This window comes from Xenopus laevis, chromosome 6L (assembly GCF_017654675.1).
Source record: "Xenopus laevis strain J_2021 chromosome 6L, Xenopus_laevis_v10.1, whole genome shotgun sequence".
NCBI classification, from domain to species: domain Eukaryota; kingdom Metazoa; phylum Chordata; class Amphibia; order Anura; family Pipidae; genus Xenopus; species Xenopus laevis.
Genome location: NC_054381.1, coordinates 63,654,507 through 63,673,045, shown reverse-complemented (window position 1 = coordinate 63,673,045; position 18,539 = coordinate 63,654,507). Strand labels below are relative to the sequence as shown.

The 18,539-nt window shown below is 38.3% G+C and overlaps 1 protein-coding gene across 6 annotated transcripts in view; it reads left to right on the top strand.

Moving 5' to 3' along the window:
• grb10.L (growth factor receptor bound protein 10 L homeolog) overlaps positions 1–3,943 on the top strand; it is a 136,023-nt gene extending 132,080 nt beyond the window's left edge. For all 6 annotated transcript variants that reach the window (XM_018267563.2, XM_018267561.2, XM_018267562.2 and 3 more), the window contains one exon: positions 1,366–3,943. In XM_018267563.2, coding sequence (XP_018123052.1) covers positions 1,366–1,512 — 147 coding nt within the window. In that variant the 3' untranslated portion in view covers positions 1,513–3,943. The remainder of the gene's footprint in view (positions 1–1,365) is intronic.
• Positions 3,944–18,539: the final 14,596 nt, after the last annotated feature.

Below are 18,539 nucleotides of genomic sequence, written 5' to 3'. Positions count from 1 at the left end.
CATGAGCCAATTAACAGACAGAGTTCTGTCTTTTGCTTCAACACTTCTTCCTGTTACAGTTAGAGTTGTAGTATTTCTGGTCAGGTGATCTCTGAGGCAACACACAGACCATCACAGACCTTTTACATCTCTTGCTCAAGGCAAGAGATGTAAAAGGGCAATATTTACTTAAAAAAAAAAAATATGTGTGTGTGTGTGTATATATATATATATATATATATATATATATATATATATATATATATATATATATATATATATATATATATATATATATATATATATATATATATATATATATATATATATATATATATATATACCAGTTTGATAAGATTTTTTAATATGTCACTTAAAGGGGTTGTTCACCTTCCAAACACTTTTTTCAATTCAGTTGTTTTTAGATTGTTCCCCAGAAATAAAGACTTTTTTCAATTACTTTCCATTATTTTTTTTTTAAGTTTTTTCCAAAATCTAAGTTTAAATTGAATGTCCCTGTCTCTCTGGTGTTTGTCTGGCAGCTCAGTAATTCAGTTGCAGACTCTACTGTTACAATTTTGCAATATTTAGTTGATACATTTCTCAGCAGCATCTCTGGAGTATTAGCAACTATTGTATCAAGTCTAACAGCTGCCTGTAATGAAACTCGGAGATTCTGCTCAGCAGGGACAAAGATAAGAAATGTATAACTAAATGTATCCATTTAGAACAGTTTACAGGATCTGCAACCCCCCCCCTCCCAGAGCTGCTTCAGAAGGAGAGAAATGACACTTTACACTTCGATATTAGAAAAACCGTCACACATAGAAAATAGAAAGTCATTGGAAAAAGTCGTTATTTCTGGTGATCTATCTGAAAGGTTGAAGGTGAACAACCCCTTTAATATGATGTAAACTATCTGTTGCTTAAGTGTTTATTTTGGGGTTATAGTTTTCCTTTAAGACGCTCAAATAATCAAAGTAATCAATCAAAAATGCATTAACATGCAATTACATGATTTGAGTGTCTTAGCAGAGGCAATTCTCATTATCCCATATGGTGAGATATTTTCAGGTGTTTTGTAGATGCAAGTCATATGTCATTGCCCTAAAAGTTATCAAGCACATCTTGCATTTGACATTTGTTTATGATAGCCACATATCTGGTTTGTATTCGTTTTTAAGGTATGGTGCTTTTCTAGGTAACATGCAAGACATGAACATATAGTAAATGGGGGATAAAATATACACTTTTCATTTTGTTTGACCAGATTAAAGATTCCTTGCCTCTAATTAATTAATAATGTGCTAACTGTAATTGCTAAGAATTTCTGTGTGTAAAGTGATCTAAACTGATTTGATTTTTTTTTTTTTTTTTTTTACACAGTGTGATGATGATGGTCAACTATTCTTCAGTCTTGATGATGGGAATACCAAATTTATGGATCTAATACAACTTGTTGAGTTTTATCAGCTAAACAAAGGTGTCCTGCCCTGCAAGCTCAAACACCACTGCATCAGAGTGGCCTTATGACCCCAAGTATAGACTATAGGGATGATCTTGGCTTGGGTGGGAAGAAGACATGTTCTAACATGCACCTTGTGACTGATTTAAGCAGCTGGTGCCAACTAATTCATCTTATTCTCTGGTTTTAAATAGGTCTACAATGAGCTGTCATATTCCAGTGCCCCCAGTGGTAAAACTGGCCATGTTGACTGAGAAATAAGCAAACACCTGCAATCATTATTAGGTTGGGCTGTTCACCAGTTTTGATCAATATTGCGAGTTGGGTTGGCTAGGAATGGGAATTAGTTTAGCAAGTGGGTAGGTGTGAATAAGGACTATTGCCCTGGAGTAATCTTGACAATAAAGACTGGTCTGTTTACTTTTTCTTTTTTTTTTTAAATTGAAATACATTTTGCACTCCTGGATTACGGCCTTTAAAAAGAGCTGGTGCGGCATTTTTTAATTCATGCAGCAGATGGCTTGCTGTAATGTGTGAATTGCAACAGCCTAAAGGATTAAGGGGAAAAATCATGATGTTACTAAGAAGGCTTTGTGCTCCTGTCACCTGCATGCATCTTGCTGAGAGCTCATCTGGAGACTGGATAAAGCCCTAGATTTTCCCTTACTCTTTACTCACCAATAAGCGAAGTGGCTGTTAAATGTCTGTCCTAATAAGCTTGAGTCTGTAAGTGATAACTATGCATAAATGTTTGAACTACAGTTTTACTCTACCTTAAATACATCTGTTGTATTCATCAGGAAACAATGTGGTTTTCAGACAATATATGGTGAAATAGTCACACTCACTTAGAACAGGCTGTATTTTTGTGAAACATTTCAATTGTCTACCTAGAGTAACAAATTTTCTTCTCCGTATCTATCTGTATATTTTTCTTCAACAAAGGCTTCCTTTGTCTCAAGGAAGATTCAGTTATTAAAATACTCACCTGGAAATAGGAATTTCACATAACAGGAAAGTTTTCTGTGGTCTTGAGCTAAACTTCTTTTCTATTTAGTTCTGTCCATAGAAGGGCTATAAATCTTTTTTTCCTGCATTATTAAGGAGTTAAATATAAGTCTGCATTTTGTACTTGGGGATCACTCCTGGTACAATCAGACGCTTCAGATGTAATTTACTACAACAAATTAGATACACTGTATTCTGGATTAAGGATCACATTCTGTCATGCCGTTATTCATGTAAAGTCTGCATATAAAATGAAGAAACTTGATTGGATGTTTTAGTTTTGTTCTTTTTCTGTATATAATGTTTTTATGTGTGGTTTTTTTTTATTATTATTTAAAACTTAACTCTGAACGTGTTTAAAGAGAAAATATACCTCCCTTTTGACATAAGCCTAGTCAGTTGGGTTTATGTAGAAAATGTAGCTGAACTTCCAGATATACATATAAATGTATTTCTTACACAAACTGATTCCACAAAGAAGAAGAAAACCAAAAGCTTTTTCCAAAGATCCCTTGTGCTCAGAGTGCAATGCAACCCCTCCCTCGCTTTGTTTCATTGTGAAGTGATGGATTGTGGGACTTGAAGTCCCTCTGCTTTTCATAGTAAGAACTGCATAGTTTTTCTGGAAAGCAGAGAGGCTTCAAGTCCCAGAATCCATCACTTCACAATGGAACAAAATATGGGTGCGGTTGCATTACAGTGAGGATCTAGGGAGGTGGGGAACTGGCAAACACAGATAGTAAACTCACTGGCGTCTGTGCAATATGCTATATCTGTGTAATATAAAACACATTTACATTTATCTCTGGAAAATTCAGATAGTGTTTAGGCACCTTTACTTCACATGGCCAACTGAATAAGCTGTTATCAAACTGAGGTGCATATTTTCTCTTTAAAGGGCTCCACAGACACAGCAAAGCATCGCCCTATAACAGGGCTGTCCAATAGGAGACCTCCAGGCTGCATGTGACCTTCCAAGGCATTTCTTTGCCCAGCCTGCTTAGAGGCTTAACAGACATCTTTGTTTATTTAAATAGAATTGGCCAGATACATTGAAGATGTTGGTCAGCACTGCCTGAAATGTGCTGCAGGCCCCTAGCAAACCTCCTCTCGGGCTGTAAAAGTGTTGTGGTGCCATTTTTTTTTTAATATAATCCGAAGTGTTGCATTACTGCCCCAAAACTCTGTTTAGCTTTTCACATCAAGTCTGGAGCACTAGTTGCCTCACCTGTGATGAGCAGCATTTTGTTTGTTAATGGATTGTTTTGCATCACCAGCTATTCTTACATACAAACTTCAACTCCCCTCAATCGCTTAGTGTATCTACATTGTTGGGCTGGAATGTCTTATGATACCTATAATATGAGAGTATTACTAGATTGTTTTAGGAATTTAATAATGTGCCAATGGTAAGAGTCATCATTTTATTTTTTTGTAATCTATGTATAAAAGCATCTTATTAAAAGGACAGCCAACTGAATATTTGTTAGCTTTAGATCTTGAAAGACCGCTTTTTTTTTTTTTAAAAATACCCTCCTATTTACAGTTGCTACATCTCTTTCAAAGTGACCTGAATGTAGATGCTCTACATAAGGCATTGGAAGCAAGGATTGTGTGGCTTGGCATCTTCATAAGCACCTGAACATAGGCAAGTGTATGACAAGAGAAGTTATATTCAAAATGTACGTATATTTAAAGGCAAAGTAACTTCTTTCCACATGTAGTAAAAGGTGCTCATACCCAAAGGGCAACTCTTTGTTTTATACCATGTTCTGCTGTCCTATGCCACTATTTTGGATTTCTGCTTTCTGAGCTTCCCTTTTCCCTTCTGGTATTATAGTCCATTGAGTCAGACTTGTGAATGGATAGGAGCATGTGCAGGATAATAAGAGGTTTGTTCTCTGCATGTGCTGATCAAAGACCACAAGTTATGGAAGTGAGGGGGGAAAGGGATATGATGTAGTCCTGCTGTCTCGAAATGCAAAATAACCTCTAACTGTAGTGAGTAAAACACAATTATTGGCCTATGTACACATAAGGGCATATTTATTAACATTGGAGACAATCCTCACTGGTGCTGTGCCCATAGCAACCAATCAAATCTTTGCTTTTGTATTCAAACTTGTAGGTGACTTATTTAATTGCTGAGTAGTTGCTATGGATAACGTCACCGGTGATTCTTCTCTCTAATGTTGACAAATATGTCCCATAGCGGGATTTGTAACAGGACTTAAGGTGTCCCTAACCTCCAAATTTTAATAACTGGCATATTACTTTCTACAGAATAGATGAGGTTGGACCAAATCATTTCTCTTATTGCTCAAGTTCTGCAAATAAAAAGTTTGAGACAATACTTTCTCCTCTTATCCTTTAATGATCTTTACGTCTTTTTTTTTTTTTTTGCTAGTTTAGTAGTTGTTGACCCTTGTTTTTGGATAATTGAGGTTAATGACAGACTTGGTGTGAAAACAGCAGCGGCTGCCAATACAATTTAATTCAAGTGCCTCTACTTGTCACTGCGCACACACAGGGCCCATTTTGTATCAAAACCACTTCTGTGGGGTGGGGATGAGAAACAGCACTTTTGCTACATGATGTAACTGCATGGACAGGCACAGCATCGGCCTGTGTACTGACACACAGAGCAAATTTTGTCAGAAAAGGCATTTTCACACTCTACTGCTCATGCAGTTTCATCATGGAGTGGAATTCCTTTTTCACCGTCTGCATTTAAACACGGGAAGAAAAAACAACTCCATCTGACACAGCCTTAGGCTGGACTCCACCAGTGTACCCATTGATAGATAGATGCAATAGAAGGGAATGGCCGGGGCTGTATCGGGTGGTCGCTGGCAGTTCTTTGGTGGCACATCTTCCATATAGCACATGGACCATTTTGTATCCTACCCACATACTGCATTCTGGGAAAAGCACAAGCCCTGAATTGTGTTTTGGCTATAATTGCTTGTGCGTGATTTGTTAAGCTTCCCAGTGGATTTCAGCAGAAAGTGATCAGAGGTGAGTAGAGGCAGTTTGAGTAGGGCATATTCTCGAATCAAGTTTGATTGAATTTGATTCAAGTTTTCAGGTCGTTTAAAAATTCTATTTTTTTTTTAATGAATTTCCCCTAGTTGATTTTTGAATTCAATTGAATTTAAGGGAGTTTAAAAAAAACTCGCATGAATTTGAAATTTGACCCTTGATAAATGTGCCTCCCGAAGTTAATTTTTAAGATGAACTTTCCTTTTTAGACTTTTTTGGCTGAAGCCGCTAGCATCCATGTTTTTGTAACCGCATCCTTTTTTTTTCCTGGTTGTATATTTTCAGTATTTAGAACTGTAATCGATGTATAATACTTTATCTCAATGAGCATGTTGCATTATCGGTATTGTGTATGAATATTTGAATGCTGCTCTGACACCTGTTCAGTCACAACAATTGTGGTGTTAACTAAAATGTGATAAACAATGCTGGTAATATTTCTGAGTTGACTATTCACTTAGAATCATATAATGCCAGGCTCATGTTTTTTGGTTGAGTCTTAAAGGAATTGCTCAGTGTAAAAATAAAAACTGGGTAAATAGTAAATAGGCTGTGCAAAATAAAAAATGTTTCTAATATAGTTAGGCAAAAATGTAATGTATAAAGGAGTGACTGGATGTCTAATATAATAGCCAGAACACTACTTCCTGCTTTGCATCTCTTTTGGTTTCCACTGATTAGTTACCAGGCAGTAACCAATCAGTGACTTGAGGGAGAGCCACATGGGACATGACTTTTGCTTTTGAATCTGAGCTGCATGCTAAGGATCAATTGCAAACTTACTGAACAGTTTTGTCCCATGTGGCCCCCCTTAAAGTCACTGACTAACTCAGAGTTAGAGAGCTGAAAAGCTGGAAGTAGTGTTCTGGCTATTATGTTAGACAGTCACTCCAGCCTTTATACATTACATTTTTGGCTAACTTATTAGAAACATTTTTGATTTTGCACATACTATCTATTTACCCAGTTTTTATTTGTACACTGAACTGTCCCTTTAAGAGTTGTACAAACCTATATAAGAAACCTATATAACAGTTGAGGGGTTGATTTTACCCCTCTAGCATGTGAAACATATCTTTGCATCTGCTTAATTCTGATTGTATCTATAAGTACATTCAGAAATTATCAGTTGGGATTTGCTTTTTTTCTGCCCAGTCTGTGTCTTTTTGTATTTTGATAGAAGTCATAGTTTTCCTTTAAAAGATTTAGTGAAATCTTTTACCTGTTCATGTCATAGGGAATAATGTAAACCCTATTGTAAAAATGTTAGGATTTACAAAGGTTTTTAGGAAGGGATCTGGAGAGACATTTAAGCTTTAAAAACCTTAAAGTGATACCAACGGTCCCATAAAATTAAAGGAACGGGTCAATATCTAGAAGGTGCTGCAAGCCAAATAGTTTCCTCTAAAAGCCCTTCAAAGCTGCCCGCAGCCTCGCAAACCTTTAAGTCGACCCTCCAACACTGCTAAATGATCTTCTTTGTTGTTTCAGTGACGCTGGGAGGGGGGCGGCGCAATCCTTCCATAGACTAATTACAAATGTAAACAGGACTTCAGCCTATGGAAGGATTGCTCCGCCCCCAGCCCAGTGTCTCTGAATCAACGTAGAAGATCCATTAGCAGCATCAGAGGGTTGGCTTCACAAAGGTTTGCGGGGCTGGGGGCGGCTTTGAGGGGAGGGCTTTTAGAGGAAACTATTTGGCGTGCAGCACCTCCTAGATATGGACACTGTCTTATGATTTTTATAGAATGTATCGCTTTAAGTGCAAGGACACGTATTGTTTTTGCCTCTCCCATGAGCGGGAAAGCATCTGAAAAAAAAACTCTTAATGCAGAGGAATGGGGGATATCCACATGTAACACAAGGAAATGTTAGCCTTAGTAGAAACAGAAACTTATTCCTATAGACACTCACAATCCTATGGGTAACTAGTAAAGTAGTTACATAACAGCCGTGGGGACGGCTTCTTACCAGCCCCCCCCCCTGCATTCACATGTTCTGCTCATAGCTAGTAATTAGCAGTTCATTTTCTATTCAATTATCCCCTGTATAAGGAATTTTATTTTCCCAAAGACACAAAAGGATATGGCTTACATGGAATTAAATTACCTCACCTCTTTCCATAGTAAAGTTTGAGTCCAGAATAGTTGCCCCAAAAAAGGAAAGGTATGCTACATGTGCTTTGGACTTAAAATGCTGTAATGTCCTTTACCTCTTTTTTTTTTTTGCAACATGCATTATAATGTGATAGCCGTGTGAATATTGAACAGAGTTAAATTGAAGTGTGTGCTCTTATCTGATTACATATACATGAGCCAGTCCTCTGCTCTTTTGCCTTTAACTCTGTGATAATGTGCCTTTATGGACGACTTCTTAAGTAATTCAGGGAAACTGAGGTTATATTTGGGGGGTATTGTATTTATAGTGCTGTGGTATATGCAAATTCATAATGACAGGTCTGTGATATGATTTAAAGGGATGCAAAAACATTAATTGGGACTGGGTACTTTGTAAAAGCAACCTCTCATCAAGTTTCTGTTTAGTTTTCATTAAAAGAGCAAACGGCTAACACTGTAGGTTAAAGTACAAAATTAAGATTTTTCTGTTGTCTATGAAGCTTCTCATTTATCCAGGTAAAATGTTAGAGCTATGTGAGCTTTATCTAGACCTCAAATTGTTTCTAATTTAAGAAAAAACTTGAATGGAAAAAACTTGAATCCGCAAGTTCAGGGTTAACAACCCTCGGGGAAATTTGCTCGAACTGATCAAGTTTTCGAGCAAAACCCATTAAAAAAAACCCCGAACATCATGAAGGCTATTAACATCTTTAAATGGTTCAAGGGACCTCTCTGCTCTTGACTCCTACATAAACTCGTCAGGTTTTAGCTGGAGTATTTTCTGATTTCAGCTATTTCCAGGGTCTGAGTATAATCTCGAAAAATCAAGTTGTTTTTATTAACCGGAAAAACTTTTTTGAATTTAAAATATCCTCGAAAACACACATTTTTCAGTGGAAAAAATAACTCGACATTTGATAATAAATACCCTTTGAGTTCACCACTTATCCGAGTGGCTTCTTCAGTTCAGCTGGAGTGGTAAGGAAATTCCCCCGCATTTAAACCCTTGAGGGTCTTATTCTGATATTTTTTGATAATTCAGTGCTTTAGATTACAGTATGATATTTATTTTAATTTGGGATGTATATAACAATCTCCAGACTTCCAAATTTTCACTGTAGATTACAAAAAAATTGCATTTTAAACTACCAGTTAAAACTGTATCTCTGTTGCTATTAAACTTTGTTCTCTTTTTTTGCATTTTTGAATTAAAATATTAAGTTTACTAAATATCAGCACCTGACAAATATTAATTTATCAAATGGTTTAAAGAAGGATTTCATATTATGCGACATCAAACAAACTCGGCCATATAAATCTAAAGAATTCCCATAAAGCTAAGGGTAACACTAACAGGAAGATTCCCACCCACTTTCTATTCATTGTTATGGGATTTTTAAAAACTTGACTCTCACCTATGTTGACACATTTTAATTGATCTTAAAAACTTGAATTTAAAAAAAAAACTTGAATTTTGCAAATATTGACTTCTGTATTAACTAGCCAGCTATTAGATGAAAACAATGTTATTTTTTTGTTTTTTTGTGCTTAAGATTTTTTGAAAATTTTAGTTTTGGAAACTTAGATTTGCACATTTTGCTGCAAAAACCTTGAATAGTGGTAAAAAATCAACTTCAAATGTTAATAGCTCTGCCACTAAACTAATCTGTAGGGTCATGAAATGTGTAGGTCTTTATATTTATGAAACTGCATGAATAAACCATTTGTGTCTGAGTTTAAAGCTGCCCAACCAGTAATCTTGCACAAAACATTATTATTATTATTATTATTATTTCTGCTGTTTGTGCAAGTGCCAAATGAAAAGGAGCCAAACATCTGTCCTAATCCCAAAAACAAGTTTCATCACATTCAGCATGAATCTGAATTATAGCTCCTATTATAAATGTATTCGTTAGGCACATGTAGCAACACTTTGAGCAAAGAATTACTTTGGAAATACAGGTATGGGATCCATTATCTGGAAACCCATTGTCCAGAAAGTTCTGAATTACACGAAGGCTGGCTCCCATGGACTCCATTTTAGCCAAATTAACATTTTTAAAAATGTCATTTTCCTTTACTTATAATTCAACCTTTTTAGAGGCAAAACAAGCCTGATGGGTTTAATTAATGTTTCAATGATTTTATTTTATAGACTAAGGGGGTTATTTATTAAGGTTTGAGTTGTGTTTTTTATGAAAATTCGAGTTTCCGAGTTGATTATTGTGATTAAAACTCACAATTTCAGGTTGAAAAAAACCCCCTCAAATTTTCAATATTTATTATACCGTGACCCTAGAAATAGCTTGAATCCAAAAATTCTCCAGCTAAAACCTGTCGAGGTCATGTAGTAGTCAATGATAGAGGTCCCTTGAACCATTTGGAGATGTTACTAGCCTTCATGATGTTAGTTTTTTCAGAGGGTTTTTCCCGAAACACTAATTCGAGCAATTTAAGTCTTATCCTGCAGAAAACTCTATTAATTTGAGTTTCGCAGCTCGAACTCACAGAATCGTGTTTTCTCCATTCCAGTTTTTTCCTTAATAAGAAACTATTTGACTTTGAGTTCATTCGAGCTATAAAAAAACTCTGCATTTGACCTTTGATAAATAACCTCCTAAAGGTCTGAAGTTGCAAAGTACGGAAAGATCTGTTATCTGGAAAACCCCAGGTCCCAAGTATTCTGGATAATGGCTCCCATACTTGTATTTAGAAAACTGAAAATTTTTTAAGTGGCACATTTAACATGATGCGGAATCTCAAAAAAGTAAATTGATTATGTTCTGTTGTCCCCTACACCCAAATCGTTGACTGAATCAGCATGATCTATCTATCTACAGTATATCTATATAATAGAGATATTTATCTCTATTTATCTATTTATCTCAGCCGTATTTAAACTCAAACTGCCTTCCATTTACATTAAATAGGGGTTTGTCAAATATGACTTTGACGGGTTGCTTTCCCATTCCATTGTCTTCTCGTCATTTAGATACTTGCCAAATGTTATGAAAAATACACTTGACTTACAGTCAGTCTCAATAACTCCTCCCAGTCTCCAGTAACATGGCTTGAATGAAAACGGGCTTTATTGCTCATGGAATGTAGCAATTTTTGATGCAAACTTGAACTATAATGACTTTAATCTTGTTGGTTATCTAGGATTTAACTCTGTGTCTGTATTTATGGAAGTCATTTTTCCTGACCTTGGTTATAGATATAGCATGGAGAGATGATTGGTTGGTCTGGTCAAACCAACAATTGCAGCTTCTTAAGGCTTATTTATTGCTGTGTGGGGAAGAATTGATGGAGGCCTCATTAATGGGAATATGATGCATCCAGTGAATGTGAGTCTATACATAATGCAACATGCTCATAGCATTTCTGGGGCAATCAAGGCTTTGTTGATGTCTCTGGGAAATTCCACAACACTTCTTGCTGTGATATGAACTTCGAGTCCATTTTAGTTTTCGGCTGACTGACTGATTTGCTTACTTGTAATAAGTCATGTATTGCTTCTATTGTGATAAAGTATTCCACTACTTAAGAGTAGAGATGCAACGTATCCAGGATTCGGTTCGGGATTCTGCCTTTTTCACCAGGATTCGGTTTCACCCGAATCCTTCTGCCTGTCTGAACCAAATCCTAATTTGCATATGCAAATTGGTGGCGGGGAGGGAAATCGTGTGGCTTTTTGTCACAAAACAAGGAAGTAAAAATTCCGACCCCTAATTTGCATATGGTTCGGAATTCGGCCAAATCCTTTGCAAAGGATTCGGGAGTTGACCGAATCCAAAATAGTGGATTTGGAGCATCCCTACTTGTATACTGGTAACAATGATTTTTTTAACAGCACAACCTGCTGGTGACATATTGACCCAGTTGGAAGAACCTGTAAGAAGAATGGGAACTGTTCTAATGTTGCTTTGTCAGGAAACGCATGAGAAAGTTCTCTACAGTGTCTCGTATGTTTCCTGCACAGAGCAACATCCATTCCTTCTTGTTCCTAAAAATGGATCACCGTTGGGAAAACTGACCAGGTGGAGCTGTTGGTACAAAATTCATTATACACCTGAATAAGCATTATACATTTTCCTCAATACCTTAGAATCTGTAAAAAGAAAGTGTGAATTGCAGAAATGCCTAGAATAACATTCGTATGAAGTTAAAGGGCAACTTTGCTATTTTATGTGTGGAAATGAATTCAGATTTACTTTCAATTGGTTAATTTTCTCATGAAAAAAATCATGCATATTTCAATAAGCTTCGCCTGCTCAAAAGGAATTAAAAAAAAAAAATAGACTGAAGGGCAGTTCAATCTATTTTTGTATTTAAATGAATGTAATGGGGATGCTCAGGATTGTTTTCTCGGTCTATTTTTTTTTTATTATTATATGGGTTTTTAAATACATTGTGTAACATTCTTGAATACGTCCAAGTTTTTTTTTTTTTTATGAATAATAATCCTAGAAATGTAAAGTGTTAAAATAGGAATTTTTTATTCTTTAAAATGTGCCTCCTTTTTATTTTTCTTCAAATGTTTCATTTGTGCACTAAACACCTGGAAGTTTGACCAATCGATGCACCTTCCAGGATCAAGTTTTGCGCTTAGGTTATAATGAATTAGTAACTTTGATGGTAGTGTGCCAGACGCACATGAAAATGATCAGTCTTTTTATTGGGGAGCCTTCAGCAATGTGTTGCTCATTTTAAGTGTTTTTTTTGGGGGGTGAGGTTTGGTTACAAATTCTTGCAATGTTACCAGAAACAGTGGCTTAAAATGGCAGGAGGAAGTATATGGGCAAAAGTTATGAGCCTACAAATGCCATTTTTGGGATTGAAGCCCTGAGATTTGCCTTTGGCTTCTGCCTAATTGAATATTTGGTATTTGAATGACCCTGTTTCATGACTACAGACATCACAGTGAAAAATGTATTGACTGTAACACGGAGAATAAGTTATCAGGGAATGCAAAGAGATGTTGACTTAAGACAAAACTTTTGAATCAGTATGCTTTGCTTCATACTGTATATAGCTTTTTGGCTTGTGAACCTAATTGTAATCAGGTATTTTTGTACAAATAAGGGACTGATATTCTGTTACCTGTAATTTAGAAATAAACAACAAAACATTGCATTTACGTTGGTAGTGATTCTTCTATTCCCGATTTCCTACAGAGGCCATTTAACATGATTGTACTGAGGACATACAAAACCTGACAAACATATGTACCAAGTAGCCAATCTGACACAATCTGAAATCTGAATATGAAACAAATCACACACCAGCACACTATGGTCCTATCAAATATCATTACCTCTTCCTCTAATAATCTAAATCTCACACACAGAGTAAATGTAATGCAGGGAAACCCCAAGTGTTATAAATACCATAACATTACATAAAAGTAATTCGGCCATGAATCCAAGGTACCAATGGGGAAAAAAATCCAAAAAAGCAGTGTCCAATACAAGAGAACTAGCCCCAAATTTCTTGATGGCATAGCCCCCTCCCCCCCCACACACAATGTTTATTTTTCTTGTCTCCGTGATAATTGAGACGAATAACCTGCAAAAAGTATCCTTAACCTAATATCGAAAGTAGAGCCCTCGTAAGTATCATTTTCAGTTTTCAAATTTGGTAGAAAAGATAATTGACAACACTATTGCAATATAATAAGATACAATACTAACAGGAAATATTCAACTCTTTCTTTAGACCATGTTGATGTTCAGTATTCATTAGTATTCTTTATAGTAACTGCTGGATCAGTTGTGACACCCTTGCCAAGGTGGTTTGTGAGTTAAGAATCAGCTGGAGGTTGGTAATTACAAATAGCAGATTTGTGTTCATTTAAAGAAATGTTAATTGGCCTGCTTGTCTGGGCCGTGTATACTAAACCAGATGGGAATTTCATGCAAAACACTTTCCTATCACAAGTAAAAAACAGTATACAGTATGCTCAGACCAGTGCTGCAGTGTTAGCCACGCCCAGATTTTAAACCACACCCATGTAAAAACACAAGCCATGTCAACGTTAATTGTGGTTCATCCAAAGAAAACTGTAGCACACCGATCAAACTTGTCTTGTGAAGAAAAGTGTTTTTATTGGCTCACGGCAGACATAAAGTTTGGCAACGTTTCGGGCCACGCAGGGCCCTTTATCAAGCCTAAACTTACATTCAAAGTACTGTGTTAAATACCAAAGAAAAAGAGGGAGGAGTGGAGAAACAATGGTAGTGATCCTTCACGGATTGGTTAAGATTCAATGCTAATATACATAATTAATTGATAAATTTGAATAATGGAGTGACACATGTGAATAATTTAGTGAATCCTCAGAGATAGGTTAAAATTCAAACCCTGCATACATAATTAGTGCAATAATCACAGACCATTATGTTTGATTGGAAATTTTTTGTGCACCCATATAATAAAATATCCATAAAAAGTCCATAAATAGCAAAAACAAAAAAATAGTATGAACATTATGACACAAGTGTAAAAAAGTTACATATGAAAATATTATCACCTTAAAGTGCATATATGTATAAAAATTAATTTGTAATTCCCAATCAGGGAGAATATGAATGAATAAACTGAGGCGCAATCACGGTACTTTAACTGCATACTCAGCCCATGGGCTGAGTATGCAGTTAAAGTACCGTGATTGCGCCTCAGTTTATTCATTCATATTCTCCCTGATTGGGAATTACAAATTAATTTTTATACATATATGCACTTTAAGGTGATAATATTTTCATATGTAACTTTTTTACACTTGTGTCATAATGTTCATACTATTTTTTTGTTTTTGCTATTTATGGACTTTTTATGGATATTTTATTATATGGGTGCACAAAAAATTTCCAATCAAACATAATGGTCTGTGATTATTGCACTAATTATGTATGCAGGGTTTGAATTTTAACCTATCTCTGAGGATTCACTAAATTATTCACATGTGTCACTCCATTATTCAAATTTATCAATTAATTATGTATATTAGCATTGAATCTTAACCAATCCGTGAAGGATCACTACCATTGTTTCTCCACTCCTCCCTCTTTTTCTTTGGTATTTAACACAGTACTTTGAATGTAAGTTTAGGCTTGATAAAGGGCCCTGCGTGGCCCGAAACGTTGCCAAACTTTATGTCTGCCGTGAGCCAATAAAAACACTTTTCTTCACAAGACAAGTTTGATCGGTGTGCTACAGTTTTCTTTGGATGTTCGAGTTATTTGGACCTTGAGCAGGAGGTCCTGTGGACTGTTTAGCACCCGGCACCCGAGAGGGTAATTACGTTCAGGTGAGCACTCTAATTCTGTGTGGAACGTTAATTGTGGTAACACACCAAAAAACCAAATGGTTGGCAGGGATATCACTTCTCACTCATATGTGAAAAATGTAAATCGTAGTAAAAAATATACTTAAATCCATATGCCTCATTCTCCCCTGTGATAACAAAGCACCCCCAGCACATGATTAAACACCTTAGAGGTCCATAAACAACAACTTCCATATGCTAACAATCCCCTACCATGCTCACGTCCCACAGGTAGCGTTGGTCAGGCAGTGTATGGCACACACAGGGAGCATAGGGCAGGTATAGGATGGCACAAACGGAGCATAGGTCAGGCAGAGTATGGTACATAGAGGGAGTATAGGGCAGGCAGAGTATGGTACATAAAGGGAGCATAGGGCAGGCAGCATAGGACAGGCAGAGGATGGCACATACAGGGAGCATAGGGCAGGCATCGTATGGCACACAGAGGGAGTATAGGGCAGGCAGAGTATGGTGCACACACAGGGAGCATTGGGCAGGCACAGTATGGTACACACAGGGAGCATAGGACAGGCACAGTATGGTACACACAGGGAGCATAGGACAGGCACAGTATGGTACACACGGAGCCTAGGTCAGGCAGAGTATGGCACATACAGGGAGCATATGGCAGGCAGAGTATGGTACATACAGGGAGCATATGGCAGGCAGAGTATGGTAATACAGGGAGCATATGGCAGGCATAGTATGGCACACACAGGGAGTATAGGGCAGGCAGAGTATGGCACACAGGAAGTATATGGCAGGCAGATTATGGCACACACAGGGAGCATAGGGCAGGCATATTATGGCACACTCAGGGAGCATAGGACAGGCAGAGTATGGCACATACAGGGAGCATAGGGCAGGCATAGTATGACACACAGGGAGCATAGGACAGGCAGAGTATGGCACACACAGGGAGTATAGGGCAGGCAGAGTATGGCACACACATGGAGCATAGGTCAGGCAGAGTATGGCGCACACACAGGGAACATAGGACAGGCATAGTATGGTACACACAGGGAGCATAGTTCAGGCAGAGTATGGTACATACAGGGAACATAAGAGCAGGCAGAATAGGACAGGCAGAGTATGGCACATACAGGGAGCATAGGGCAGGCAGAGTATAGCACACAGATGAAGTATAGGGCAGGCAGAGTATGGCACACACAGGGAGCATTGGGCAGGCAGAGTATGGTACACACAGGGAGCATAGGGCAGGCAGAGTATGGCACACACAGGGAGTATAGGACAGGCAGAGTATGGTACACACAGGGAGCATAGTTCAGGCAGAGTATGGCGCACACAGGGAGTATAGGGCAGGCAGAGTATGGCACACAGAGGGAGTATATGGCAGGCAGATTATGGCGCACACACTGAGAATAGGACAGGCATAGTATGGCACACACACGGAGAATAGGACCGGCATAGTATGGCACATACAGGGAGCATAGGGCAGGCATAGTATGGCACACACGGAGTAAAGGACAGGCAGAGAATGGCACATACAGGGAGCATAGGGCAGGCATATTATGGCACACAGAGGGAGTATAGGGCAGGCAGAGTATGGTACATACAGGGAGCATATGGCAGGCATAGTATGGCACACACAGGGAGCATAGGACAGGCAGAGTATGGCACACAGAGGGAGCGTAGGGCAGGCATATTATGGCACACAGAGGGAGCATAGGTCAGGCAGAGCATGGTACATGCAGGGAGCATAGGTCAGGCAGAGTATGGTACATACAGGGAGCATAGGACCGGCAGAGTATGGCACACAGAGGGAGTATTGGGCAGGCAGAGTATGGCACATACAGGGAGCATAGGGCAGGCATAGTATGGCACACACAGAGTATAAGACAGGTAGAGAATGGCACATACAGAGAGCATAGGGCAGGCATATTATGGTACATACAGGGAGCATAGGACCAGCAGAGTATGGCGCATATGGCAGGCAGAGTATGGCACACAGAGGGAACATAGGTCAGGCAGAGTATGGTACATACAGGGAGCATAGGTCAGGCAGAGTATGGTACATACAGGGAGCATAGGACCGGCAGAGTATGGCGCATATGGCAGGCAGAGTATGGCACACAGAGGGAGTATTGGGTAGGCAGAGTATGGCACATACAGGGAGCATAGGGCAGGCATAGTATGGCACACAGAGGTAGAATAGGGCAGGCAGAGTATGGCACATACAGGGAGCATAGGGCAGGCATAGTATGATACATACAGGGAGCATAGGTCAGGCAGAGTATGGTACATAAAGGGAGCATATGGCAGGCATAGTATGGCACACAAAGGGAGCATTGGACAGGCAGAGTATGGCACACAAAGGGAGTATAGGGCAGGCAGAGTATGGCACACATAGGGAGCATAGGACAGGCAGAGTATGGCACACACGAGGAACATTGGCCAGGTAAAGTATGGCGCACACACAGGGAGCATAGGGGAGGCAGAATATGGCACATGCAGGGAGCATAGTGCAGGCAGAGTAGGGCACCCGGAGGGAACATAGGGGAGGCAGAGTATGGCACACACAAGAACATGGGGCAGGTAGAGTTATGGCACACACAAGAACATGGGGCAGGTAGAGTATGGCACACACAAGAACATGGGGCAGGTAGAGTATGGCACACACAGGCAAAGTAGGACAGGCAAAGTATAGCACACACAGGGAGCATAGAGTAGGCAGAGTGTGGTCAGGGAGCATAGGGAAAGCAGAATACAGCAAGACTACTCTAAGATGAACAGTTCATACTGTACTACATACAGTAACACAATGATGGTGCCCCTTCAGCAGTTTGTGTAAGGAGTGAACAAAGAGGGCAGTTTTAGTCTGGGTCTGAGGTGTAAACCGTATAAGGCTTTAGGGGTCTGAACAATGCAGGGGGATACAGTGTACCCTCCCCCTTAAAGCAGATGTTTACTATGTTTAATTTACAAAACCTAAATATGTTATGTATCTTGTGGTGCCCAAACTTTTGCATTTAACTGTATGTCAAAGATATCAAATAAATACACCCCCGCATTAAATTAAAGTTATTTTTGGTCAGTTAGTCACCTTGCTTTACTGCTTGAACATTAATGAAGGGATGATCCAATGAGAAACATTACTACCCTGGCAAAGACATTGATATGATCCCTGACTGGATTAAGTATAGAAAAGACCACACTAGCACACGCAAGCCTTTTTGCAAGCCCTTGCAAAAGTTTTACTGCGGTGGTGCAATGTTTCGGGGGTCCGCCCCCTTTGTCAAGCATAATACATACAAGTGCGGATGAACATTATAAGGGCAAACCAATTAGTGAATAAATTATACAATAATGAGAGAAAAAAACTGGATTAAGTATCAATGTGTGATTTTAATCACCCCTATACCAGTTTCTTGGGGAGGACATATAACAGATAACTATACATTCTTGTGTCAGAGAGATACGATTTAATATCATGAAAATACATAAAAATGTCAAAGTATTTCACAATGCACAAATAATTCATGATATGTCATGAAGGTAACCCTTCCTTTCAATCTTTCTGCTAAGCCTGAATTGGAATCATTCTGCCTCTAGAGGGAGCTGTGGCATTAATATCCATAAA